The sequence below is a fragment of the Fukomys damarensis genome, unplaced genomic scaffold (assembly GCF_012274545.1).
Source record: "Fukomys damarensis isolate Sample0158 unplaced genomic scaffold, DMR_v1.0_HiC HiC_scaffold_19, whole genome shotgun sequence".
NCBI lineage: Eukaryota > Metazoa > Chordata > Mammalia > Rodentia > Bathyergidae > Fukomys > Fukomys damarensis.
Genome location: NW_022900931.1, coordinates 64,644,787 through 64,669,700, shown reverse-complemented (window position 1 = coordinate 64,669,700; position 24,914 = coordinate 64,644,787). Strand labels below are relative to the sequence as shown.

At 53.4% G+C, this 24,914-nt stretch overlaps 2 protein-coding genes across 3 annotated transcripts in view; one reads left to right on the top strand and one right to left on the bottom strand.

Annotated features, from left to right (window-relative positions):
* Nucleotides 1-31: 31 nt before the first annotated feature.
* On the bottom strand, nucleotides 32-13,050 carry Ruvbl2 (RuvB like AAA ATPase 2). Its single transcript, XM_010640751.3, has 15 exons — nucleotides 12,690-13,050; nucleotides 11,255-11,309; nucleotides 9,749-9,804; nucleotides 9,217-9,358; nucleotides 7,950-8,079; nucleotides 7,757-7,823; nucleotides 5,439-5,545; nucleotides 5,266-5,359; nucleotides 4,929-5,052; nucleotides 4,524-4,618; nucleotides 4,326-4,444; nucleotides 1,261-1,380; nucleotides 880-1,009; nucleotides 209-323; nucleotides 32-132 (listed from the first exon to the last, which is right to left on the bottom strand). The coding sequence occupies exons 1-15, from the start codon at nucleotides 12,699-12,701 to the stop codon at nucleotides 107-109; spliced, it is 1,392 nt and encodes a 463-aa protein (XP_010639053.1). The 5' UTR covers nucleotides 12,702-13,050; the 3' UTR covers nucleotides 32-106.
* Nucleotides 13,051-13,220: 170 nt separating this feature from the next.
* Nucleotides 13,221-24,914, top strand: part of Gys1 (glycogen synthase 1) — a 16,452-nt gene continuing 4,758 nt past the window's right edge. The window contains exons 1-12 of one of the 2 annotated variants that reach the window (XM_010640753.3): nucleotides 13,221-13,607; nucleotides 14,879-15,060; nucleotides 16,295-16,486; nucleotides 17,240-17,425; nucleotides 17,662-17,806; nucleotides 18,859-18,976; nucleotides 19,287-19,407; nucleotides 20,031-20,137; nucleotides 21,490-21,549; nucleotides 21,639-21,717; nucleotides 22,983-23,096; nucleotides 23,316-23,442. In XM_010640753.3, coding sequence (XP_010639055.1) covers nucleotides 13,490-13,607; nucleotides 14,879-15,060; nucleotides 16,295-16,486; nucleotides 17,240-17,425; nucleotides 17,662-17,806; nucleotides 18,859-18,976; nucleotides 19,287-19,407; nucleotides 20,031-20,137; nucleotides 21,490-21,549; nucleotides 21,639-21,717; nucleotides 22,983-23,096; nucleotides 23,316-23,442 — 1,549 coding nt within the window. In that variant the 5' untranslated portion in view covers nucleotides 13,221-13,489. Of the gene's footprint in view, nucleotides 13,608-13,632; nucleotides 15,061-16,294; nucleotides 16,487-17,239; nucleotides 17,426-17,661; nucleotides 17,807-18,858; nucleotides 18,977-19,286; nucleotides 19,408-20,030; nucleotides 20,138-21,489; nucleotides 21,550-21,638; nucleotides 21,718-22,982; nucleotides 23,097-23,315; nucleotides 23,443-24,914 lie in introns of those variants that run through there. The other variant, XM_010640752.3, reaches the window with a different exon arrangement.

Below are 24,914 nucleotides of genomic sequence, written 5' to 3'. Positions count from 1 at the left end.
GCCTCAGGCAACGCACACACCATGGGTCCAGCTGAAAAACCATTTTATACAAATTCACAGTGTCTGAACTCTGATAGAAAATGGTGGGGTAGGGGTGACTTCCAGCTCAGGAGGTGTCCATGGTTTCACCTTCTGTAAAAAGGGAGGCAGTGGGTCAGTGCAGCTCCGAGGCTGACAATGGCAGGAGGAGCAGAGGTGGGGCACTCACTGAGCTCGTTGAAGAGGAAGGCGTCCTGGTACTCCTTCATGTACTGCGTGGAGCGGGATTCATCCAGGAAGAGCGAATAGACCCTTTTGATGTCGTCCACCTGCACCTCCGTGCCCTGGGGGAGTGAGAGGCCTGAGGGGCCTGCCCAGACCCCACCACACTCAGGCGGTACAGCTGGCAGGCAAGGCAGCATCCTAGGTTCAAATCCCACCACCTCCACCACCTCCTGGAGGCTGTGGCCCCTGCCTCAGTTTCTTCACCTAGGAGATGGGCTTAGCACCTACTTGTGGTCAACAAATAATGAGCACTTACTAAGTGCCAGACTGGGAGATGGCAAAATAAACATAAGGGATGAAAATTTCCTGCCTTTGAAAACAGCCTCCATTGGGGGTGGTATTGCACACCAATCATCCCAGCTCTCCTGAGACTGAGGCAGGAGGATCAGGGTGAATCAGAGTCCAGTCTGGGCTACATAGCAAGACTAGTCTCAAAAAACCAGACATCCAAAAAGAAAACATATGGGCTGGGGATTTAGCTCAGTGGTTCCACTGTCTGCCTTGCCAGCACAAGGACCAGAGTTCGATCCCCGGTACCATAAAAGAAAAAGAAAACATCCTCCAGCGTTCAGCAACAGCACCGGAAGCCGTGTGGAGGCCCATCCGGCTGCTGACCTTGCGTTTCCGGCACACGAGGCTGGCAGCCGTGATGAGCTGGATGGCGTAGCGCAGAGACGTCTCCAGCCCGATGCGAGTGAGCACGGTGTAGGCGTCCTCGCTCATCTCCACATCCTCCTCCTCGCACCTGCGGTGGGGCGGGGATCAGGTGGGGCCAGGCCTCGGGCAGCAGCAGTGACCCTGGCCTTTCCCTCCCGGGCATCTCATAACCACAGATGCTGAGGCTACACTTAAAACCCGGGTTTCCTGGCCCCCACCTGAGCCTATTCCCTCCCATCAGTCACGGGAAATGCCCTCCGGGCTCTGAAGCGACCTCGTGGCGCAGGCCAGTCCCGCCCCCTGCTGCAGTGCCCACTCAGGCACACTGCGCCTGCGCACCGGATGCGGAGGATCTGCTTGGTGTCCTTCTCACTGTAGGGCGAGGTGGAGACGATGAGCAGCCGGTCCAGCAGGTCGATGGGGATGCCGTGGGGACTCTGGTAGCTGGTGCCCCGGATGCTGGGTTGGGCGGGGCAGGCTGTCAGGTGGGGACCGCAACAAGGGCTCTTGGTCCCCCACCGAGTGTGCCACCCACACTCTACCATGGCCCAGAGGGCTAAACACGCTCGACCTTCAGCAGCAGCTTGCGTCACCACACAGCTGCGTCAGTCCCTGGCCACCCCCACCACGGGCACTGTCTGAGCGAGGTCTCTATGTCCAGGATTATTGGATCAAGGTCCCCTCCCCGCTTCACACAGCGCCACAGGGCAAGGGACTGTGGCTGTCCTGTGCCCAGCTGCACCTGAGCAAGCCCAAGCCTGGCTAACGGCAGGCGACGGGAGACACAGGCAATCCTTCCATGGTCCCGTTAGCTGCCTTCTTTCTGTAAGGGCACTGGAAACAATTAGCAACCAGGGAGCCACTGCGGCTTAGGCAAACAAGGTTCCTGACAACTTCTGCTTACACTTTCATCAACTAATCAGAAAGGGAGGATGAGGAAGGAAGATTCAAGTTCTAGCCCAGCCTAGGCAACACTGACTTAGTAAGACCCTGTCTCAAAAAATAACAGCTGGGCATGGTGACGCACACCTGTAATGCCTGCACTTGAGTGGATGAGGCAGGACGATTGCTTGCTATGAGTTAAGAGGCCAGCCTGGGCTACACAGTGAGTTCAAGGTCAACCTGGACTGCACAGTGAGACCCTGTCTCAAGAATAAAATAAAATTAAGTTAAATTAAATAAGTAAATAAATAAAAACAGGGTGCTTCTGCTGCCTGCCTTGCAAGGTCCTGAATTCGATCCCCAGTACCAAATAAATAAATAAAACAAATAAATAAATAAAAACAAGGTCCAGCCAGGGATGTAGCTCAATGTGCAGCGCCTGCCTGACAAACATGAAGCCCTGTTTCGATTCCCAGTGCCAACAAAATAAATAAAAATACAATGAAATAACACAAGGGCTGGCAACACAGTACAGTGTAAAGAGCTTGGGTTCAATCTTGTACCGCCCCCCACATCTAGCCTGCAGAACACTCAACCAACGTCACAGTCTACAGCACTATCACATGTGCCTGACCTCTGTACACACGTTAGACCTGTGTGGCTGCCACAGCCCTCCTGGCTTGGGGACACTAGCTGTACTCTGCGCAAAAAAGCAACAGACACGGTGCTAAACTGATCAGGAAAAGGACACTTGCTTACAGTGAGGGGTCAGAAAGTCACGTCTGCCCATCTGTGAGTGATGGGAGAAGTGTCCCCAGAAGTGATTTGGAGACTACAAATACATCTGAGCAAGTACCCAGATCCAAAACCAGAATCCAGCCTGTGATGCCAGCACTTGGGAGGCTGAGGCAGGAGGATCACCATGAATTGGAGGTCAGCCTGTACTACACAGCAAGACCCTGCCTTGAAAAAGCAAACACAAACAGAATCTACCAACAGTACAGATTGGCTACATTGGCTCCCTCCTTAGAGGGGATGGCCCTGTCTCTGTCCTGTCTTCCTAGGTGCTGCGGGTGTCGTAAGCACACTGCAATGTCTCTTCTGATCCTGCCACTTTTTTTTTTTTTTGCAATGCTGAGGATTGAACCCCGGCCTCTCACATGCTAGGCAAACGCTTCATCAAGAGCTACATCCAAGTCTCATAAGTTCAGACAAAGCCCAGGTTGGCCTTGAATTTGTGATCCTTCTGCCTCCCGAGTAGCTGGGATTACCCAGTTACCAAGGTATGTGTCACCACACCTGCCAGGCCCTGTCACTTTCTAGACACATGATCTTGGGAAGTCACTGAGCTTTGCTGACCTGGCTTAGAAAACACGGCCAAGATGTTCTTTACTCCCTGAATTGTGTTTTGCTTTTTGTGAGCTGGTAATCAAATGCAGGGCCTGGGACAGGTTTGACCCCAGAGCTACACCACAGCTCTCCTAAGCTGCTGCAGAAGGCGCAAGGAGTCCTTCCAGGAAGCCCCACCCGATCCCAGTCTGCCTTCCATTTCCTTCCTGTCTCCTGGGTGCTGAACCATGGAAAAGCAGGCAGGGGTCAGCCAAGACTGGGGGGCATGGGCACCAGGGACCTGCGGTGGAGGGTCCCAGGAATTTACACACTGCTTATTATTTAGGTGGTACTGGTGATCGAGCAAACCCAGGGCTTTTGCACTGAGCTACAACCCTAGTTCTTTTAAATTTTTTTTAAATCTTGAGACAGGGTCTCACTAAGCTAAATCGCCCTGGCTGGTCTGGAATTTGTGGCGATCCTCCTGCCTCAGCCCCACCCTCCCAGTATTAGGACTACAGGTGTGTGCCACTACTTCCGGCCTCCACTGTACCTTTAGGCCAAAAATAATACTAAGAGTTCCGGTGTGTGCGTGCTTAGGTCTCAGCAACTTAAGCAATTACAGTGGTTTATGTAGTGTCAACCGAGTGTCACTTTTATTCTCTCCAAATTAAAGTAAGTATCCCTAAGCTCCATGCAGGTTTGCTGTAGCCCCTTGGGGCGTCTCCCACAGTCTGGGAAATGCAGGCTTCCCTGTCTGCCGAACTGTCTGCCTGCTGCAAGCTGCTGGCTGTCTTGCTGAAGAGAAAAGAACACCTCCCTTTCCTGGGCTGGGGTGTAGCTCCGTGGCAGAAAACTTGCCTAGCATGCGGGAGGCCCTGGGTTCATTTCCAGCACCACAAAATAGAGAAGCCACATGTGATAGCGCACACCTGAGCACTCAGCACTCAGGAGGCTGAGGCAGAAAGATCACCATGAGTCTGAGGTAAGCCTGGGCCACATAATGAGTTCAAAGCCGGCCTAAACTACACAGCAAGCCACCCTATCTCAGAAAAGAAACAACAAAGCCAGCAAGCCGGCCAAGCACACCTTTCCTGTCTGAGCTACCGCAGGAAGGAGCCCCACCTGTCTACCCTGCAGCTGCACTGCTGTCCAGAGCCACCCCTGCCCCAGGAGCCTCCGCAGCCGCTCACCGTGTAATGCCCCGGTTGGTGGCCATGATGAGGACGGGCGCCATGTCACTCTCTAGGGCCCGGTTAAGGAAGGAGAAGCTCTCGATGTCCAGCATGTGGACCTCGTCGATGAAAAGCACCTGGGGGCCGCAGGGGCAGGTCAGCTTCCCACCTGTGCCCTCCTCCCCAGGCCGCCCCCACCGCCCGCAGGCCGCTCACCCCCGGGATGATCTCCGCCTTGCCTTCCTCACGCCACTCTGCCACCTTGGCATTGATCTGCTCGCGGACTTCTGACTTGATCTCCCCTGTGTCACCTACAGGAGAGAGGCGATGTGGGACTCCAGAGGAGACGGGGGCCGGGACAGCGATGGGACACTGGGATGGAGGAGCGAGACACCGAGACTGGTGGCAGAGCAGGAGGAAGGCTGGGGCAGCCGGAATGGCCTCAGGAGGACCAGGGGCGAGAGCAGGCAGGCGCCCGCCCCTAACACACCACCGCGACCAGGAGGAACCACGGGCAGATGGAGGACAGAAAGCAGCTCACTGGGGTGGGTCAAGGAGATGGGGGGCTGCGTCAGGACACACAGGCGAGGTGTCCCCGGAAGCCACCAGCGGTGGCCTGACCTGAGAAGAGCGCCAGGAAGCCCTGGGTGCGGGAGTTGATGACGTCAATCTCATGGAGGGACACGGTGTGCACCACCTCCTTGCGCTTCTGCAGCTCCCCATCTGGGCACTGCACAAACTTGGTCTGCGGGGCGGGTAGGGCGGGAGTGAGGGCGGGAGCCAGGAGCCATCCGGCCGCAGTCGGGGACGCTCAACAACTCTGACGGGCACGGGCTTCAGGAGGACCTGACACCGCGCGTGGGGTTGCAGAGTGGCGGTGCCAGGCTGAGGATCCCAGGGAGATGCCAGGTGAGGCAGGGACACAGCGCGGAGAGGAAGGGAGGAGGCACAGGCGCACCTGGGAGCCCATGGCATCGTAGTCGCGGGCCCGTGTGAAGGAGCGGCCCAGCTTGGAGATCTTGCCTGTGGCCTTGTCGATGGTGATCACGTCCCTGGGTGGGGCAGGGCAAGAGTAAGGAAGGGGTGGCCCGAGCCCTAAGCCCTGGCCCCACGAGGGCCCCAAGGCCTTACCCGGCCTGGACCTTGTCCTTGGTCAGTGACTCGATCATCTTGGTGCCCAGGTCGTAGATGGTCTCCATCTCCGTAGTCTTGAGGGTCAGCTTCCCCACCTTGGCGCCCTGAGGGGGAGATGGCCACGGAGGGGCTCAGTGGGCACCGAAGTCACCCGGACACACCCTGACCCAACCTCTGACTGCACAGCTTCACAAGGGGCACAGCACAGGTGACTCCTGGAGAGGGACGTGTGCACAGCGAACACATACATGGCAAAAGTCACGTCTACTGAGGCCTGCAAGGTGGCGCACACCTGCAACCCCAGCCTCTCGGGAGGCTGAGGCAAGAGGATTGCAAGTTTTCAGCCTGGGTAACCAAGTGACACCCTGTCTCAGTGACGTAAAAAGGGGAAGGGAGGGCCGAGGATTTAGCTCAGTGGTTCCAGCGCCTGCCTTGCAAGCACAAGGACCTGAGTTCGATCCCCAGTACCAAAAAAAGGTGGGGGGGCAGGGATATAGATCAGTGGTAGAGAGCTTGCCTACCACATGGCAAGCCTTGGTGTTCAAGCTCTAATACCCTAATAAAAACAAACCCATGCAATGAAATGTAGTTATCCATTTTCAGTCTACTTCTACCTAGGTGTGATAGTGCATGCCTCTAATCCCAGCATTTGGGAGGTTGAGGCAGGAGGATCACCATGAGTTCGAGGCCAGCCTGGGCTACACAGTGAGTTCAAGGCCAGCATGCATTACAGAGCAAGACCCTGTCTCAAAAAAAACCCCAAAACTACCTCCATTAAGAGAAGCTTCACTCAGGAGGCAGAGGCAGGAGGATTGCTGTGAGTTGGAGACCAGCCTGGGCTACATAGTGAATTCCAGGTCAGTCTCAACTACATAGTGAGACCCTGTCTCAAAAAAAAAAAAAAGAATGAGAAGCGGGACCAGGGATTTAGCCCAGTGGTTCCGCTGCCTGCCTCGCAAGCGCAAGGTCCCGAGTTCAATCCCTGGTACCCCCCGCAAAAAAACCAGATGAATGGACAAAGAAAATATGGTATTTACACATGATGATGGCGTACTACTGCTATAGAGGAATAAATCGCAGACATTTGTAGGAAAATGGATGCACCTTGAGACCAGTGTTAAGTGAAATGTCAGACAGACACAAGCTTAATATCACACTGTGTTCTTATGTGAGAAAGCCAATGTAATTTAAAGAGAAAAATCTAAGATTAGATAATAGGAGCAGAGAGATGAGGTCAATCTTTCACAGATGAGAAGGGGACTAAGAGATAGAGGGCAGAAAAGGAGCAAATAAGACATCAGAGAAATGAAAGGTGACCAGGAGTTAGATCAGTGGGCTGAAATACATTTTAGTCTGCTTTCTTCTACTATTATTATCATTATTTGGTACTGGGTATCGCTTGTGAGGCAGGCATAGTGCCACTGAGCTAAATTCCTGGCCCTTTCTTCTCTTTTTTTGGGGGGGAGTGGGGTACTGGGAATTAAACCCAGGGCTTTTGCCCTGAGCTGCATCCCAAGCCCTTTCTTTTTTTTCAAAATCGGTGTCTCATTAGGTTGCTGCATTGCCTCAGGCTGATTTGGAACTTGCAATCCTCCTGCCTTAGCCTCCTAAAGTGCTCAAACTGTAAGCACCATTAAGATTTCTTTTTATAAGCATCTCAGGAGCATTTGGACCTTAATATATAAAGAACTAAAAACGTGATACCACGGCTGGGGATTTAGCTCAGTGGTTCCGCCACCTGCCTCGAAAGCACAAGGACCCAAGTTTTATCCTGGTACCAATAAATAAATAAATAAATAAATAAATAAATAAATAAATAAATAAAAGGAAGAGAGTACGGCTGGGTGGGGTGATGCATACCTGATACCTGTGGTCCCTGCACTCAGGAGAGGCTGAAGCAGGAGGATCGCTGTGAGTTCAAAGCCAGCCTAGGCTCCGCTCATTTGGAGGTTGGCCTGAACTATACACAGCGAGACCCTGTCTCATATCCCCAGCCCAGAAGAGGGAGAGAGCAAAGGGGTGGGGGCAGGCGGCTGTGGGCACCGTCATCTGGACCCCACAGAGCATGTGCTGAAGCCGAACCCCACGGAATGAACACAGGGAGCCTCCAGATGGCCTCTCACGGCGCCATCACCTTGGTTTACTTGCTCCCAGTGTCTGCGAAGGGATGAACCACTGCACTGCAGCCAGCCAACCCCACGGCAGGCACACGAGCAGCTCTGGTCTGCAGCTGAGCTGACCCGTGGGCTTCGGACCTCAGTGAGGCCCAACAAGCCTCGCTCCACCTCGGGGACTCAGAGCAGACACACGCTCACCGTCCCCGTCGCAGGCCGATCGATCTGGATCTCCACCACCTCCCCTTCGATGATCTCGGTCTCCTCCCTGGCCAGAGAGCAGAGAGCAGATGTGAGGTCACAGCCTGACACCTGGGCTCTCAGGAATAGACAAGGGGCAGCGGTCAGGACAGGGGCCGCTGGGACTGGGCCCTGAGGCCCGCGAGCCACTCACTTGATGCGGACGCCGATGGAGCGGCGGAAGGCCTGCGTCAGCGCCTCAGTCTTGCTCATCTCCAGGGAGAAGATCTCACTGCCGGCGATGGCCGTGAATGGGGTGTCAGGGCCCAGGGCCTGTGCCATGCCTGGGGACAAGGCGGTCTGGATCGCCGGTGGCTTCTGGCACCAGGGCCCAATGCCTCCTTTGAGGTGGGCAGCTCAGTAATCCTTTGGTCTTAGAAGCCACCGCTGCCACACTTCCTGCCCTCCAGGAGGGTAGGAGCCACCCTGTTCTAGCTGCTTCCATTAGTGCACGCGTCACCTCACAAGGGACTGCATCTGTGGCCACTAGGCGTCAACTAGGTCAAGACTTGGGACTAATTCAGTCACGGGACCCCGGGTGCATCCCTAGGCAGGGTGCAGCAGGACACCTGAGTGCTGTTTCTTCACTGAAAATCTGGTTGTTCCTTCGCGCCTTGCTGCCTGGTCCCACAGCCTGAGAGGTAGGAATGAGTGGGAGGGAAGTGGGTCACTGCTTCCAAGGCAGTGAAGCGAGAGTAGGGTTTTGAAGGTTGGACAGGAGTTCAACACAGACGATGGAAAACAGTTGTAATGCAAAGATTATAAATCACTAGCAGGCTGCAACAGAGTTGTTTTCTCTTCTTTCTTAGCATAAGAACCCTCATTTTATCAGTTGCAATAATCCCAATTAAAACATTTAAAAACAAACAAACAAACAAACAAAAAACTCTTCAATGTCACAGCTCTCTTTGCAGCAGAGTGAAAAGATGTGATCAATTTCTGGTCAATAAGATAAAAGCAAAAATTTGGGGCATTTCCAAGAAAGGTGTTTGAAGGGAGCTAACTCGATGAGGTACACCTTCATTGCAATTCATCTTTCTTCCTGATGCCTGGAATATGAGTAGGAAGGCCGGAGTTTAGGCAGTCAACTTGAAACATGAGGTAACCTTGACATGTAAGAATGTTGAGGCAAGAGTCTGGGGTTGTGGGTTTGGCTCAGTGGTTCTGCCGCCTGCTTCACAAGCACAAGGACCTGAGTTCAATACTCAGTAACAACAACAACACAACAAAAATGTTGAGGCAGTAAAATAGAAGACTTTAACCAATTGCTCGCTAACCCTAAATGGCTGCTGTTACATTCTTCTATGTGACAGAACGAACACTGAGTGTCTGTGCCACCACCCTTCTGAGGTGTATGTTAAGCCGAGACAAACGACCCTGACTTAGATGGGAGGGACTTCCGGCCCCAGGAGGCCTCTTACCCATGGCGATGGCCGTCTTTCCAGTGCCTGGCTGGCCTGCAATGAGGACTGCCCGCCCCGCGATCTTCCCCTCTCGGATCATCTCCAGCACCACGCCGGCCGCTCGCCGGGCAGCCAGCTGACCCACCATTCCCTGCGAAGCCTGAAGGCGGGAGGCAGGAGGATGCATTAGGTCGCTCACTTTCTGCTCAGCCACACTGCTTGCCTGGATCTTCTGAGAAAAGCCAAAACCTTCTTTTCCACCCCACATTTCCTGTTTGTTTGGTTGGTTCTTTTGAGACAAGGCCTTGCTATGTAGTTCAGACTGGTCTTAAACTCACTATGGCTCCCAGGCTGGCCTTTTAACTCGTTCTGGGATCCTCCTGCCTCGGGTTCCCAAGGGCAGGGATTACAGGTGTATGCCACCACGTGTGGCTCTGCCCCAGTTTTTTAGGACCAGTAAAATCCTTCTGTGTAACCAGGCATCCCAAAGGTCTGAGAGGTCAGAGCACAGCCCACACCCTGGGGCCCAGGACCCCAGCCCCTTTCCTACCTGGCGCGGCTCCAAGGCATCATCCAGCCCGAGTCCCCGTATGTGGGAGTGTGCACCTGTGTGTGGGAAACAACAGAGCTCGGCTTCCTCCACTCCCAGAAGTCTGAGGGCTGCCCATAAACTCCAGCTTCCTTCTTGGTCTTGGTTAGATGGGGCCCAAGCCTTCTCCTCCTTGGGGGACAGCGCCTAGAACATGTTCTACTGGGACAAAGATCACTGCCACCTGGTTGGCCACATCATCGTCCAAAACTACCCAGAGGACTAATGATGACAATGAGCTTTGAGCTTATGGCTCAGTCATTCTCAGTGCTAGTTTCCTGCCACATATCCCCGAGACAAGGAGCCCAGCTACCGTCACCCTGGAATACTGGGCATCATCGACAACAGCCCCAGGTCCCTATCTACCAGGCACTCAGAGAGGTTGGGGTCCATACTCCAGACCACACAGCCAGTGAGAGATAAGACAGATTCTAGTGCTTTTCACTAGGACCAGAAAACTACAGCTCCTGGACCAGTTACCTGGGAGGTTACAAAGCCTATGGGAGCCAGGCATGCCACGTGATGGGCTGCGTTGCACTGCGACAGCAGAGCTGACTAAGTTTCAACAGAGGAAAGATTTACCACCTGGTGCTTCAAGAGGAGCTCTGCCATCCCTGTGCTAGCCTGGGGGCACCCAAGGGCAGCAACTGGGCACAGCTGGTCCTGTGGGGTCCTCAGATCCCAGCAGGGCCAAGCTTTACCAGGTAGAGCAGTGCAGGCATGCGCAGCAGACACTGTATTATGTTTGGTTTTTTTTTGGTACCGGGGATCAAACTCGGGTCCTTGTGCTTGTAAGACAAACAGCAGCACCACTGAGCTAAATCCCCGGCCCGGTTATGTTTTTGGATATTACATTCACCAAGGAGGGGAACTACTTAGCTCCACTCGCAAATTAGGAAACTGAGGCACGGGGGCAAGAAACTTCTGGGTATACAGCTTGGAAGTAGCAGTGCTCAGAGAATCCAGCAAGGAGCTCCCAGAAGCCACCCTCCAGCCCTTCGTGGGAGCACTTGCCACCCATCGTAGTCCCATCCCTCCTGTGTGAGTCACGCCCTGTCGGCCCTGCTTCCCTTCGGCTTCCTGAGTGACCTGGTCTCTGAGACTCAGATATCTCAGCTCAAATGGGGGTCACAGTCTCTACCCACTTGGGGACACTGTGAGGGCTCCACAGCACGCAGATCCATGCACTTGGGGTCACCTGCAGAGTCTGCTGTGTGGCCCCGTGCTGGGGACATGGTCTGAGTTTCTCCAGGGAGCACAGGCTGGTGTGCCAGGCGTATGGGGCACTCAGCTCAGCTCAGGCCTACTCCACAGGCACCCAGAGAAGCCGCATTTGCAACCGCCTGGCACCTACATCAGGAGCCCACCCTGAAACTTGGGCTCCTGTCCTTCTTTCTTCCTCAGGGACCTGGACAGGAGGTCAGGGGCAGGTGGATTCCGGGCGCTGCTACTGTCCTGCTCACTCACCGATACGCTCAATCCTTGTCACATCGCGGATCTCTGGGACTTTGGTTGTGGCAGTCTGGAGGTGCAGGAAGATGGATAAGAAGGACCTTTGTAATGTCCCGTTCCCTGCTTCCCATCTGCCAGGAGAAATTCCTTTCCTCCACAGGCAGGAAACAGACCGAATCCCAGTCCCTGCCACCACACTAAGCCATCACCAACAGCTTGATAATCAGCCCCACGACACTGTCTCAGGAAGACAAGGACAGTCTAGTCACAGCTCTGTCCTCAGGGCCTAGCACTACGGAATTACTTGGTGAGCAATGCTGCCTTCCTCACCCCTAAAAACCGTGAACTCTGGACCAGCCAATTTCTTCTCTACTTCTCTATCCACCTTTTCCTCCTTGCCATTGTAACAGCAACAGCCTGAACTCTCCCCAGCCCTTCCTCCCTCAAGAGTGGGGTCACCAGGCCGGGGCATGGTGGCGCACGCCTATAATTCCAGCACTCGGGAGGCAGAGGCAGGAGGATCACTGTGAGTTCGAGACCAGCCTGGGCTACATAGTGAGTTCCAGTTCAGTCTCAACTATATAGTGAGACCCTGCCTCAACACTCCCCCGCAAAAAAACAAAAAAAAGTGGGGTCAGCGGGCCAGGGATTTAGCTCAGTGGTTCGGCTGCCTGCCTTGCAAGCACGAGGACCTGAGTTTGATCCTCAGTACCAAAAAAAAAAAAAAAGTAAAAGAGTGGGGTCAAGATGGGGACCAAAGCATCTGGAAGCCCTGCCCTGCCCCCAAGTTTTGGCTACATCATTTCTTCATTCATATGTTTCTGGAGCAGGTGCCTGGCCCAGTGTAACTTGTCTCATAGCCTTGGGTCTCACACTCACTCGCTCACTTGTTGAAACAGGTGACCTGCATCAGGGGCTAAAAACAAAAATGGCCAAAACAGTCCCACAACAAACCAACCTCTGCCCCAATCCTTTCCCCTTCCCACTGGCAGTTTTAGTTCTCATCACTCGATTTGCTAAAAGCCCACCACGGGATGTGTAGGAATGCATCTGCTCTTGTCCCTTGGAACTCAGGGGCATTCGCATCATGAACAACCCGAGGTTCCCAGATCAGATATTGAAGAGAAAGACTGCACGACCGGCCGCTGACTGTGCCCAAGGCTGGAGGTGGAGTTTATACCACGATAGGGATAAAACCTGAGATTAAAGGATTCCACCCTGTTTTATTTCATTTTCTCAGACCCAGGACAACAAGGTCCCAACCGCTTCCGCCCCGGGGTCCAGGCACGGCCTCCTCCTTCAGTCCCAGGGTCCGGGCCCAGCCTCTTCCTTCAGACCGAGGGGTCCAGGCTCAACCACCTCCCTCCCTCAGACCCAGGCTTCGGGCCTCTAACTTACACCTCCTCAAACTCAAGAATGCAGATTTACTCTTTCACGCGCCAACACTTACCACGGTTGCCATGATGCTCACAAACCGCTAAAGTCCTAGCGGAAACGGAAACCCGATAGCAGCGAGACGTTTGGTCCCTCTAGCCCAGCAGGTCATCCGAACGTCTCGATGGCTCCTCATAAATATGTAAACTCACCGTTGGGGCGTGGCAGCACTTTAGACCCCGCCCACGCGGCGCTTGCTCTTTGGAAAGACCGGTGTCCGGAACTCTTGCGTCCTTTCCCAACGTCTTCTGGCTCCTCCTCCTTTTACTCAGCCCCCACCCCTGTTGAGGTTGATTGCAAAATTCCTCGTACTTCTTTTAGCAACCACACGTCCTCCACGCTCCCTTTCCTTTTTATCCCACCCTCTTCTTCCTCCCTACTTGGGGCCTCCACCTTCAGGTTGACATATCCAAAATCCAATCGCTTCAGTTCAGCGCAGGGACAAACTCCGCCTCCTGGAGCTCTTCCACATCTAAGGAGGTGGAGGGTGGAGCTAACTAGATCTTCTCCTCCAATGAAGAGAAACGGGAGTCCTGCCCCCGGGCGCTGGCCAATGGTTGGCTCGGGTCGGGCACCGCCTCCTGGCGGCCACAAGGCTCGCTGCAGGTTTGCCTTAAGGGTCAGTAAACGCTGCGCCGCCTCCGGCCAAGTCCGAACTCTCCCAGGGCGGGGGTGCGGTCGAGTAATAGGAAGCGGAGCGCGCTGCAAGCTTCCCTTCGACAGCCGCTACCCGGCCCCTCACCCTGCCTGGTACCTTCCCTGGACTTCTCCGGGGTCCCCACCTGTGGTCCTCGGAGCCCCCTTCCCGCGCCAGCCATGCCTTTGAGCCGCACGTTGTCTATGTCCTCACTGCCAGGACTGGAGGAGTGGGAGGATGAGTTCGACCTGGAGAACACAGTGCTCTTCGAAGTGGCCTGGGAGGTGGCCAACAAGGGTGAGCACGCCGGCCCCAGGGCCCTTGAGAAGGGTAGTCGGGGATGGGGGCCCGGAAGGTTGACTCAGGATTACAGAGCCCTACCGGGGACTCTTGGGTCCTGGGCAAGATGCCTGTGACTCCTCTGTCCTTGAGAGAGACTGGGTTTGTCTCCTAGGCCCAGAGCGGGAAGGGCTGAAAAGCTTGAGTTAAGATGGAAGGAGGCTTCCAGGCCTTGAGTTCCTAGGGGAGAAGACAGTAAACTAGCAGATTCCCAGGTCTCGGAAGGGGCCTTCCCAGAGACCTGGGACCTGAACCAGGAAGGACCTGGGGGTGGGGCTTGAGCATGCAAAAGTGGGAGGAGGCTGAGGTTTCAGACCTGTGGTCCGGAGGAAGGTGGTCTCGGGTTGTCCCTCAGGACTGGGGACACAGTCATTGGGAGAGAGAACGCGTGGGTCGAAGTGGAAGCCTGTGGGGACTTGGTGGCTCGGAGACCTTCATTCTTAGGTCGACCTGAATGCTTAGTACTTGAAAAGAACCAAGGGCCTGAGCCTGTGGTGTGTCCCACAGAGAGGAAGGCTAGGAAGTCCTAAGTTGGGCAGGGGCTGGGCTGTGTGATGGGTGTGGCTGGGAGCCTGCATTTCTGTGTCCTGGGCTTGGGAGCTGGAATCCCCAGGAGCTAGGCAGTCTCAGTCTCACCCCTCAAACAGCCGGGGCTCGGGGTTTGCTTTGCTGGCGTTGGAGGAGACAGCATGAGCCAGGGCTTGTGCATGGAGAGCTTGTGCAGCCCGGGCCCGGGCTGTAGGAGGTGAGGAGGTGGGGCCCCAGGTGCCTGGGTCAGAAGTGGGGTCATAGGAGGAGCAGGATCCCGTGTGCCTGTGTCCCCAGTCAGGGGCAGAAACCTGGGAGAGAAGGTCAGCAGGATCCCTGAGGTCAGGCTGTGATGATTCAGGCTTCTCTTGGAGAATTTAGGAAACTGAGTGAGGATTTTCCCCACCATGGCTTGGAGCCTGAGAATTTAAACCCAGATGCCGAGGGCTGGGAGCTCAAGAACTGGGTCCCAACAATTGCCATCACCTGCCTTCCTTGCCCCTACTTTACCGGGACCCAGGAGTCCACCCTCCAGCCCTTTCCCCTTGATCAGCCCCCTCTTTCCTCTGCCTCTACAGTAGTTTGGCTTCCGCCCCCCACTTCTCCTGTGCTGGAGGTCCTGGCCTCCATCCCTTTCCCCACCCAGGTCCCAGACCCTTGGACCTGGGATGGGACCTGTGCTCACACACTTGGGCCCGCAGTGGGGGGCATCTACACGGTGCTGCAGACCAAGGCGAAGGTGACAGGGGACGAGTGGGGTGACAACTACTACCTGGTGGGACCGTACACGGAGCAGGGCGTGAGGACCCAGGTGGAGTTGCTTGAGCCCCCGACCCCAGCCCTGAAGAAGACGCTGGACTCCATGAACAGCAAAGGTTGTAAGGTGGGACATGGGCCATCAGTGTGCTGCCCGGGAGGAGGGGAGGCTTGAGCAGCCGAAGTGGCACTTTCCCAGGGAGACCTAGAAAAGGAAAGTGACAGACACGCAGACAGGTGCAGGGCACCCGGAAGTGAGGGGAACCCAATGTGGGTGAGTGGACGGGCAGACTGGGAGCTCTGGCTCCAAGAACCCAAGGTCCTGAGCCCCACAGAGGGAAAAAGTTAGGCAGACAGCCTGTGGGGTGTGGTGGTACTTGCCCACGCAGAGGCTGAGGCAGGTTGTTCCCTGCAGGCCGGCCTGGGGCTACGTAAAAGAGAAGATGAAAGTCCCGCCCAGAAGTAGAAAGATGAATGTCTGCGCAGAGTGGTCAGGCAGGCTCACCCAGTGAATAGCATCTGAGATAAGCAGACACAGGAACTAAAGAGAGGAGTAAGAGTCCAGGGCCCCAGGGTGAAGACTGGAAGAGAGTCTCAACCTCCCAGGAGGGATGTGCAGGGCAAAAAGAAGGTGCAGGCAGTCAGAGCTGAGGGGCAGAGGTGTCAGCGTTCCCCCACTCATCACAGCCTCAGTTTGCGGGTTCTGGAGCCTCTCGAATCAGACCGTGTCCCTAAGGGACCCCAGAGTGGCCCAGTCCTTTCTCCCGGGCAGCTGCTCCTAAGAATAGCGCCCCCAGCAAAAGGGCAGACAACAGCTGGGAGGGGGAGGGGCAGCGGGAGAGGCTGGGGCTGGAGGAGCCGCGTGGGGGCGGAGGCTGCTTGTCCTGGTGAGAGCTGTGGCAGCTGAGGACACCAAGGCCACGGTCTCAGGAGGAAAGGGGCCACCTAAAGTGGCTGCGGATGAAATGAGACAGAGACTCCAGAGATGTTGCTCCGGGTGCAGAAACTTAGCCTGAGTGAATGAAGAGAACCAAGTAGTGCTAGAAATACGGTTGCAGAGATGGGCTTATGCACAGAAGGAAGAGGTGGCAGGTGATAGACACATGGTGACAGGGACAGAAATGAAGCTGTGGGGAGGAAGTCAGGTGGCTTCCAGTCAAAGAACTTGGTGCGGGGAGGAAGTAGCAACATACAAAAGGTAATAGGAAAAAGCATCGTGACGGCCGGGCATAGTGCCATATTCGTATAATACCAGCACTCAGGGGGCTGAGGCAGGAGAATCTCTGAGTTCAAAATCAGCCTACGTAGTAAGCCCCCATCTCCAAAAAAAGGCCCTAAGCCTCTCTACTGCCCCCATCCAGGTGTATTTTGGGCGCTGGCTGATTGAGGGGGGGCCCATGGTGGTGCTCCTGGATGTCGGGGCCTCCGCCTGGGCCCTGGAACGCTGGAAAGGAGAGCTGTGGGACACCTGCAACATTGGGGTGCCCTGGTACGACCGCGAGGCCAATGATGCTGTCCTCTTTGGCTTCCTCACCACCTGGTTCCTCGGTGAGGTAGGACTTACTGCAGACCCCGCTCACACTTTTCCCCCTAAGCCCAAAACTGCAATGACCACCACCCCTCATGGGTGTCTCCTGGGGTATTCTGGGAATTGTACATTCTTTGAACCAATTATTAGCTCTGGTCTTTGGGGACATGGAAATCCTGTTTTCTAAGAAACTCAAACTTTTGTTGACCTTAGCTTCATTTATTGCAGTCTTCCAAGTTACAGATTCTGAGCCCCTACCGAGGCCTGAGGAATTCTAGGAGTTGCAGTTCTCTAGTCTGATAGTGGCTAGACCAAAGCTTTCAGATGTGGACCTGGGTACTTGAAAATCTCTAGCCTATCTAAGAACCAGGAATCCTGGTTCTGATCCCCTTTTAGGATTTAAAAGGCTCAAGATACTTGATTTGTCATGCCCTGGGACAGTTTAAAAACTGCTTGCTCCACAGCATTCTGGGAATTGTAGTCTCTTTGCCAGTACTGATTAAGATAAGGGGTCTCCAGGAATTGTGTCTAGAACTTGGAGACACTAAACCTCAGTCTTTCCAGTTCAACCTTGCCAGGACTTAGAAGGTTGAAACAAACAAACAAACCCAGACTCTGGGGGAGAGACCAGCTGGTCTGACTGCCTCGCAGTGCCTAGGGGACAGCAGCCCACACTGAGCAATGGCGGTAGCGAAGTTACCTCTCCCCTGCTTCTGTCGGGGTTTGCTGACCCATGGTACACGTGAGACCCAGTGACCCTATCGCTCTTGCCCCACAGTTCCTGGCCCAGAGTGAGGAGAAGCCGCATGTGGTTGCCCACTTCCATGAGTGGTTGGCAGGCGTAGGGCTCTGCCTGTGCCGTGCCCGGCGGCTGCCCGTGGCAACCATCTTTACCACCCACGCCACGCTGCTGGGGCGATACCTGTGCGCTGGTGCTGTGGACTTCTACAACAACCTGGAGAATGTGAGCTGGGGCGCGGTGCGCTGTGGGCGCTGTGCCCACAGCCCTGGGAAACCCAAGCGGGTCAAACTCCCTCCTCTCCCAGGACCCAGGAGCCCAAACCTCCAGCGCCCACCCCCTGAGACCCGGGAGTCCGGCTCCTCCCATCCCCAAACTCCCCCGGGACCCTGGAGTCTGGACCTTCAGTCTTCTCCCCAGTCCTCCTAAACCTGAGCATCCTGCCTCCCTCCCTCCCCCAGTTCAATGTAGACAAGGAAGCAGGGGAGAGACAAATCTATCACCGCTACTGCATGGAGCGGGCAGCAGCACACTGTGCTCATGTCTTCACCACTGTGTCCCAGATAACTGCCATTGAGGCGCAGCACCTACTCAAGAGGAAGCCAGGTAGGGGCTGGGCCAGGGTCCCTCCACGTGAATGAGGAAGGAGGCTGTCTATTTCTAGGGCCAAGAGCAATTTTTTTTTTTCAATTTTTAAAAATGTAAAGAAAATAACTACAACTCCCAGAAGGCCTTGGGGTTGGTGTGGTAACCTATAAATGAGGCTGCCTGGTTCTGTCTGCTCCGGAGGCTAATGGGAGTTGTGGTTCCATTGAAACTTCTGAAACGCTGAAACTCAGTAATTGGCTCCTGTAGTCATTTGTCTCCCAAAAGAGAATGCAGAGATAGTAGACATTATTTTTGAGGAAAGTAGGGTCAGAACTGGGGTTTTTGCTGGGTCTGAGTACCCATTCTCACTGAGCATAAGGTGGACACTACAATACCCAGAAGGCCTGTGCCTGCCCAGCTCCATAGATTCTTGAAACTTTGCCATAGGAGCTGGCCTAGGGGTTGTAGTCTTTTGTTGACACGCCTTTAATTTCTGTGAGGTAAGAGCCAGATGTGGTGGCTCACAGCTGTAATCCCAGCACTCAGTAGGCTGAGGCAGGAGGATCTCTGTGAGTTCAAGACCAGCCTGGGCTACATAGTGAGTTCCAGGTCAGTCTCAACTACATACTGAGACCCTGTCTCAAAATAATAATAATAATAACAACAACAACAATAATAATTTCTATGAGGTGAGGAAGTGGTTGAGTCCCTGAAAGAGGCTTGAAGGTAGAGAGTATATCTTGGGAAAAACAACATGTTGGAAATATCTAGTCACTTCCACCTCTGGGTAAGATAAGGGGAAACAAAACAACTCCTAGAATCTCTGATATGGGTCAGTCTGGTCAGCCATTGCAAGAGCTGAGGAGGCTGGTGATTATGCCTGTGAGCATAAGCATGTGATATTAGGGAAGAAGGCATCAGAGCAGCTGAAGAGAGCTTCCAGAAGACCCATACCCATTGGTGCAAGTTGCAAAAGGGATGGGTTCTTTATCTCGTTGATTCCTTCACCCGTATTGGTCCAAATGAACAAATGAGGAAATGAGACATGAGACCTTCTACCCTAATCCCAGATATTGTGACCCCCAACGGACTGAATGTGAAGAAGTTCTCTGCCATGCATGAGTTCCAGAATCTCCATGCTCAGAGCAAAGCTCGGATCCAGGAGTTTGTTCGGGGCCATTTTTATGGGTATGTGGTCCAGATACCTATGCCCGAGTAGATGGGGCCTGAACACCTGGGTCCGGGGGAGGAATTTGGTCCTGGGCCCCTGGTCTGAGGAGTTCTCAGGCAGCTAGGAGCTCAGCTTCTTTAGAACAGTGGGGAAAAATAAAAGTGATCCCCATCTGAGGAGGAAAAAAACCATAGCTCCTAGGAGTGAGGCTTTGTGATATCTCGACATTTCCTAAAATTGCCTCTATAGCTTCTGGGATTTGTAGTTTTGAGGACAGGACCACAGGGTGAGGCTCTTGGGCTTCACCCTGCTGTTTGGCTTCTTTAGGCACTTGGACTTCAACTTGGACAAGACTTTGTATTTCTTTATTGCTGGCCGCTATGAGTTCTCTAACAAGGGGGCTGACGTCTTCATGGAAGCCTTGGCCCGGCTCAACTACCTACTCAGAGTGAGGCCTGGGCTGGGCGGGTGTGTGTGTGTGTGTGTGTGTGTGTGTGTGTGTAGTGATAAAATCAGTGCCTAGAGCTGTATTTGGTGAGGGGGGTGGGGGTGTGTGTGTGTGTGTGTGTGTGTGTGTGTAGTGATAAAATCAGTGCCTAGAGCTGTATTTGGTGGCACACACCTGTAATCCCAACACTTGGGAGGCTGAGGCAGGAGGATTGCTATGAGTTCTTTTCTTTTTTCTTTAAAGCAAAACATTGATTTGGACATTTTAGATATACATAATGATAATCTTCATCATAGTGCCACGAGTTTCAAGGCCAGCCTGAGCTACTCAGTGAGCTCAGGGACAGCCTGAACTACGTACATAGTGAGACCCTGTCTCAAAAAAAAAGAAAAAGTGCATGCGGGGGAGCACAAGACCAGGGAGGTGGCGCGTCAGGGAAAGTCACGGTGGTGCAGGGTGTAGAGACCCAGAGAGATCTGGGGCCAAGCCGCAAGTGCAGCTGTCTTGTGATCCTCCATAGCTGGAAGGGGCCTGGCAGAGTCCCAGGGGTCCTGGGGCTGGCCTCGCGCGGCTGTCCTCTGCCCACCCTCATGTGACCCTGGCCTCCCCTTTCTGCGTCCCAGGTGAATAGCAGTGAGCAGACGGTGGTCGCCTTCTTCATCATGCCAGCTCGGACCAACAACTTCAACGTGGAAACCCTCAAGGGCCAGGCCGTGCGCAAGCAGCTGTGGTCAGCGGCCCCCACCCTCCCCCTGGGAGTCCCCTCCGCCCCATTCCACCGTGGGCCGGGGGCTCAGTGCTTCTCTCGGCATCTCAGTTTTGTCTTATGTGATCACGCCACCCTCCGTGCCTGGGGACATCACCGGCTCCGAGGCCTCCTGGGATCTGCATGCAGCTCGGTGGTAGAGCGCTAGCCTGTCTCGTGCATGCGCCTGCTTTCCATCCCCAGAGCTGCAAAACAAAAAGCAAAACAGAAATGCCATGTCATCCTTTTAAAAAGACAACTGAAACACAGGCCATGGTCGCGCACCCCTGTGATCCCACTGCTCTGGGGAACTGAAGTAGGAAGTTCCCGTGTTTGAGCCCAGCCTGGGCAATTTAGCTAGACTCCATGTTCAAAAAAAAAAAAAAAAAAAAATCTGGGGATGTGGCCTGGTTGAAAGGCCCCGAGTTCAATCCCCAGCACCCACAAGGAAAAACCACAAACTCTCAAAACCCCTGTCCTCGTAAAGCTCATGTTGTAGAAAGTCCTCTAGAAAATATTCTGGCAAAATAGAGACAGGGCTGGAAGTAAGACGGGGTTGCCAGGACAGGTACATGGAGAAAGTGCCACTGGGCAGAGACAGTAGAGGAGGAAATGGGGCCTGTGTGTCCTTGCAGAATGGCATTTCAGGCACGGCACAGTGAGTGCAAAGGCCCTGGCCGTGTTTGAGAAATAGCACAGGGGCCAGCATGGCAGGAGATGTAATAAATGAGGCTGAACAGGACCTGGTGCACATGCCTGTAATCCTAGCACTCAGGAGGCTGAGGCAGGAGGATCTCCATGAGTTTGAGGCCAGCCTGAATTACATAGAGAGACCTTGTCTCAACCAAGAAAAGGGAATGAGGTTAAAGCTATTAGAGGACTGTAAGTAGAGAATGTCATTATCAGCATTACATGTAGATATGCCTGTCTCAGAATCTTCCTTTTTCATATAATAGGGCGTGGCATCTCCCGCTGCCACGGCTGGTCAAACCTAAGAATAGCTGGCATTTGGGGAGGCTCACTGCGTGCCTGGCACCGTGCGTTTTTTTCTCCTGACCTCGTGGAGTTCTGGCTACAAACTTCTGAGGTTGATTCTATTTTTATTCTCATCTGATAGATGAGTCATGAAGTCAGAGAGGAAAGGCCACCTGTCCCTGGTCACACAGCTGATGAAGGCATGAGGAACCGAGCCTTCCAGGCCTGCCCCCTGTCCCCATGCTCCAGCCTGGAAGCCCCAGTGTGCGGCTTCTCTGCACCAGCCTCAGTTTCCCTGCTGCCCCCCCCAAACGTAGCAATGATGGCAGCTGATGTCTGTGATGCTGCTCTGCTCCTTCCAGGGACACAGCCAACGCGGTGAAGGAGAAGTTCGGGAGGAAGCTGTATGAATCCTTGCTGGTGTGAGTGCCTGGCCCTCAGCTCTCTACCCTTCTGGACCCCAGCCCTCCTCTCACCCAGCCCCACAAGCATGTCCCCACTTGCCTTGCAGGGGAAGTCTCCCAGACATGAATAAGATGCTGGACAAGGAGGACTTCACTATGATGAAGAGGGCCATCTTTGCCACACAGGTACGGTTTGGACCCTTGAGCACAGAAATGACAATTCCCAGACACCTCCACTGCCGCTGTTTCTTTTTCTTTCTTTTTATTTTTTAGACAGGGTCTCACTATGCAGTTCAGGCTGGCCTTGAACTTACTATGTAGCAGTCTGGCCTCAGACTCACAGCGATCCTCCTGCCTCGGGCATGTGCCACCACACCTAGCTGTCACAGTTTCTCATTCCACTAGTCAGGTCTTAGTCCCACACACCTCTAGGAGCTTTAGCTTCTTTGATTACTGAGGATGATGGAGTTAGGCAGAATAGAAACCTTTGCACTATCACAAACTGAGAACTACAACTCCCAGCAGCCCCTGGGGCTTTCTGCAACATTGACTTCCCTTGCCCTAGAGGTTTCTGGGAATTAGAGTTCTCATTCCCTAGGGTCAAGGGACTTTAGTACCTAGGTTAGGGTTGATGAAAACCGAGACAGCTACTTTGCAAAAACAAATTATAAAATACTCTTGGCTAAACTATAATTTATAATGACCATAAGGCAGCCTGTCTCACTCATGAATGTTGCTTACATAGGGCTTCTGGGAGTTGTATTTTCTTGAACCTCTGGGCTCAATAGACTGACGTTGAGTGAAACCCTTAATGAGAGATGAGGAAACTGGACATGGTGGTGCACACTTATAATGGTAGCACTCTGGGTGGCTGAGACAAAAGGATCACAAATTTGAGCCCTATCTGGGGCAATTTAGCAAGACCTTGTCTCAAAATAAAAAATAAAGATGATGGAAGAGTTTCAAAGAACTGTCCATTCCAGTAACCTCTGGGGCTTCCTAACACTAATTTTGTTTTGTGGCTGTGACTTCTGGAAATTGTAGTTTCTTTGGATTCCTATTGGGAGCGAGGGTGGGGGCTAGATTTTCATCAGCAAACTACAACTCCCAGCAGGCCTTGAAACTCCTTGCCATATTGCCTGTTCCCACTGACTGGGCGAATTATAGGTCCTTTTGGATTCCTTTAATGACAGAACCAAGAATACAGAACATGATAGTAATAACTCCCTATCACCCCTGGAGGTTTTTAACCCTGGCCGCCCCAGAGACAGTTGGGAGTTGTAGTTCTTTTTAGGAAAAAGATGCTTTCTAGTTAGAGCTAAGTGGGAACTGGTAACTCCTGGGACTCTCTTGGGTTTGTTGTCTCCTGGTCTTCTGGGCCTTTCCATGGGGAAGTAGGAAGTTCTCTGTCTCTTCCCTCACCACCCCTCCTCCACTTGTGGCTCCTGTAGCGGCAGTCGTTCCCCCCTGTGTGCACCCACAATATGCTGGATGATTCCTCAGACCCCATCCTGACCACCATCCGCCGGATTGGCCTCTTCAATAGCAGTGCTGACAGGGTTAAGGTGAGGATGCTGGCCAGGGGAGGATGTGGATGGCAGAGGGGGTGAATTGCACCCTGGGCATGGCAGCCACACCCCTCAGATTTATCAAAAGCATTGTTGGCTTCTGAGGCAGACTTGGGTTGAAGTCTCTGTCTTGTCATCCACGTGCTATGGGACACCCTGTCCTCAGGAAATAGTTACATAAAATGCTTGAGCGAAGCTCTTCTTTTTACCTGCCAGGTGATTTTTCACCCAGAGTTCCTCTCCTCCACAAGCCCCCTGCTCCCTGTGGACTATGAGGAGTTTGTGCGTGGCTGTCACCTTGGGGTCTTCCCCTCCTACTATGAGCCTTGGGGCTATACCCCAGGTGAGTGCAACCAGGTCTTGTTCAGGTCTACCGTGATTTTGGGGTAAGGCCCTGGGTTCTTGAGCCCATTTCTCTCTTCTGCAAAATAGAGACATTAGTAACAGGCTCTTCTACTATAGCCTATGTTTTTGTGACATGGTGACTCATATGACTCAAAACTAAAAGACTTAGCAGGCATGGTGGTGCATGCCTGCAATCCCAGCACTTGGGAGGCTGAGGCAGGAGAGTCATCACAAGTCTGTGACCAGCCTGGACTATATAATGAGACGTTGTGTCAAAAAAACATAAAACCGGGGTGGGGATTTAGCTCAGTGGTTCTGCTTCCTGCCTCACAAGCACCAGGACCCAAGTTTGATCCCCAGTACCCTCCCAAAATATAATAAAAAAATAAAACAGTGGTGCTGGGGATTTAGCTCAGTGGTGCCACAGCCTACTTCACAAGTGCAAGGTCCAGATTTCGATCCCTGGTACAAAAAACAAAACAAAACAAAATGAAAAACACATAAAAAAACCAAAACCACACACAAAAAAAGGGCTGGAGATTTAGCTCAGTGGCACCATGCCTGCCTCGAAAGCACAAGGTCCTAAGTTCAATCCCTGGTACCAAAAGACAAAAACAAACTAGAAGACTGATATTAATTTCAAGATGTCACCACCTTGCCCACAATTTTCAGATGATCACCAGATAACAGCAGCTGAGTCACAAGCTCACTAACAAAATTGGCTATAGCAGGGGCCAGGGACTTAGCTCAGTGGTTCCACTGCCTGCCTCTGCCTCAAAAGCTCAAGGTCCTGAGTTCGAACCCTGGTACCCCCCAAAAAATGTCCACTTTGAGCCGGGTGTGGTGGCACATGCCTGTAATCCCGGAACTTGGGAGGCGGAGGCAGGACGATTGCTGTGAGACCAGCCTGGGCTACATAGTGAGTTCCAGGTCAGTCTCAACTACCTAGAGAGATGCTGTCTCAAACAACAACCATAACAAAAATAATTATAAACTTGCATGGTGGTGCAGGCCTGTAATCCCACCTACTTTAGAGAGTTTGAGGTAACAGGATCACTGCCGTGGGCCGAGCCCAAAGATGTCCTTTTGTCTCATCTCTACTGCCTTTCTCCTCCTAGATAAGATAGTAAAAAAGACACAGTCTCCTTGACTAAGATGGAAATCCTGGATGGCACAGCCCCAGGAGACAGTTACATTATGTATCCTTGTTCCTTTTCTATGCATGGCTGATAAGGAGACAATCAAGTTCAGCCTAGACCACATGGTCCTCACCTTCCTATACCATAAAGAGCTCCCTCACTCCATTAGCTCATCAGGCTATGTCCCACCTGGTCCCAGCTATCAAGAATAATCTCTGAGGAGCCGGGCGTGGTGGTGCACGCCTGTAATCCCAGTGCCCAGGAGGCTGAGGCAGGAGGATCGCTGTGAGTTCGAGACCAGCCTTGGCTACATAGTGAGTTCCAGGTCAGT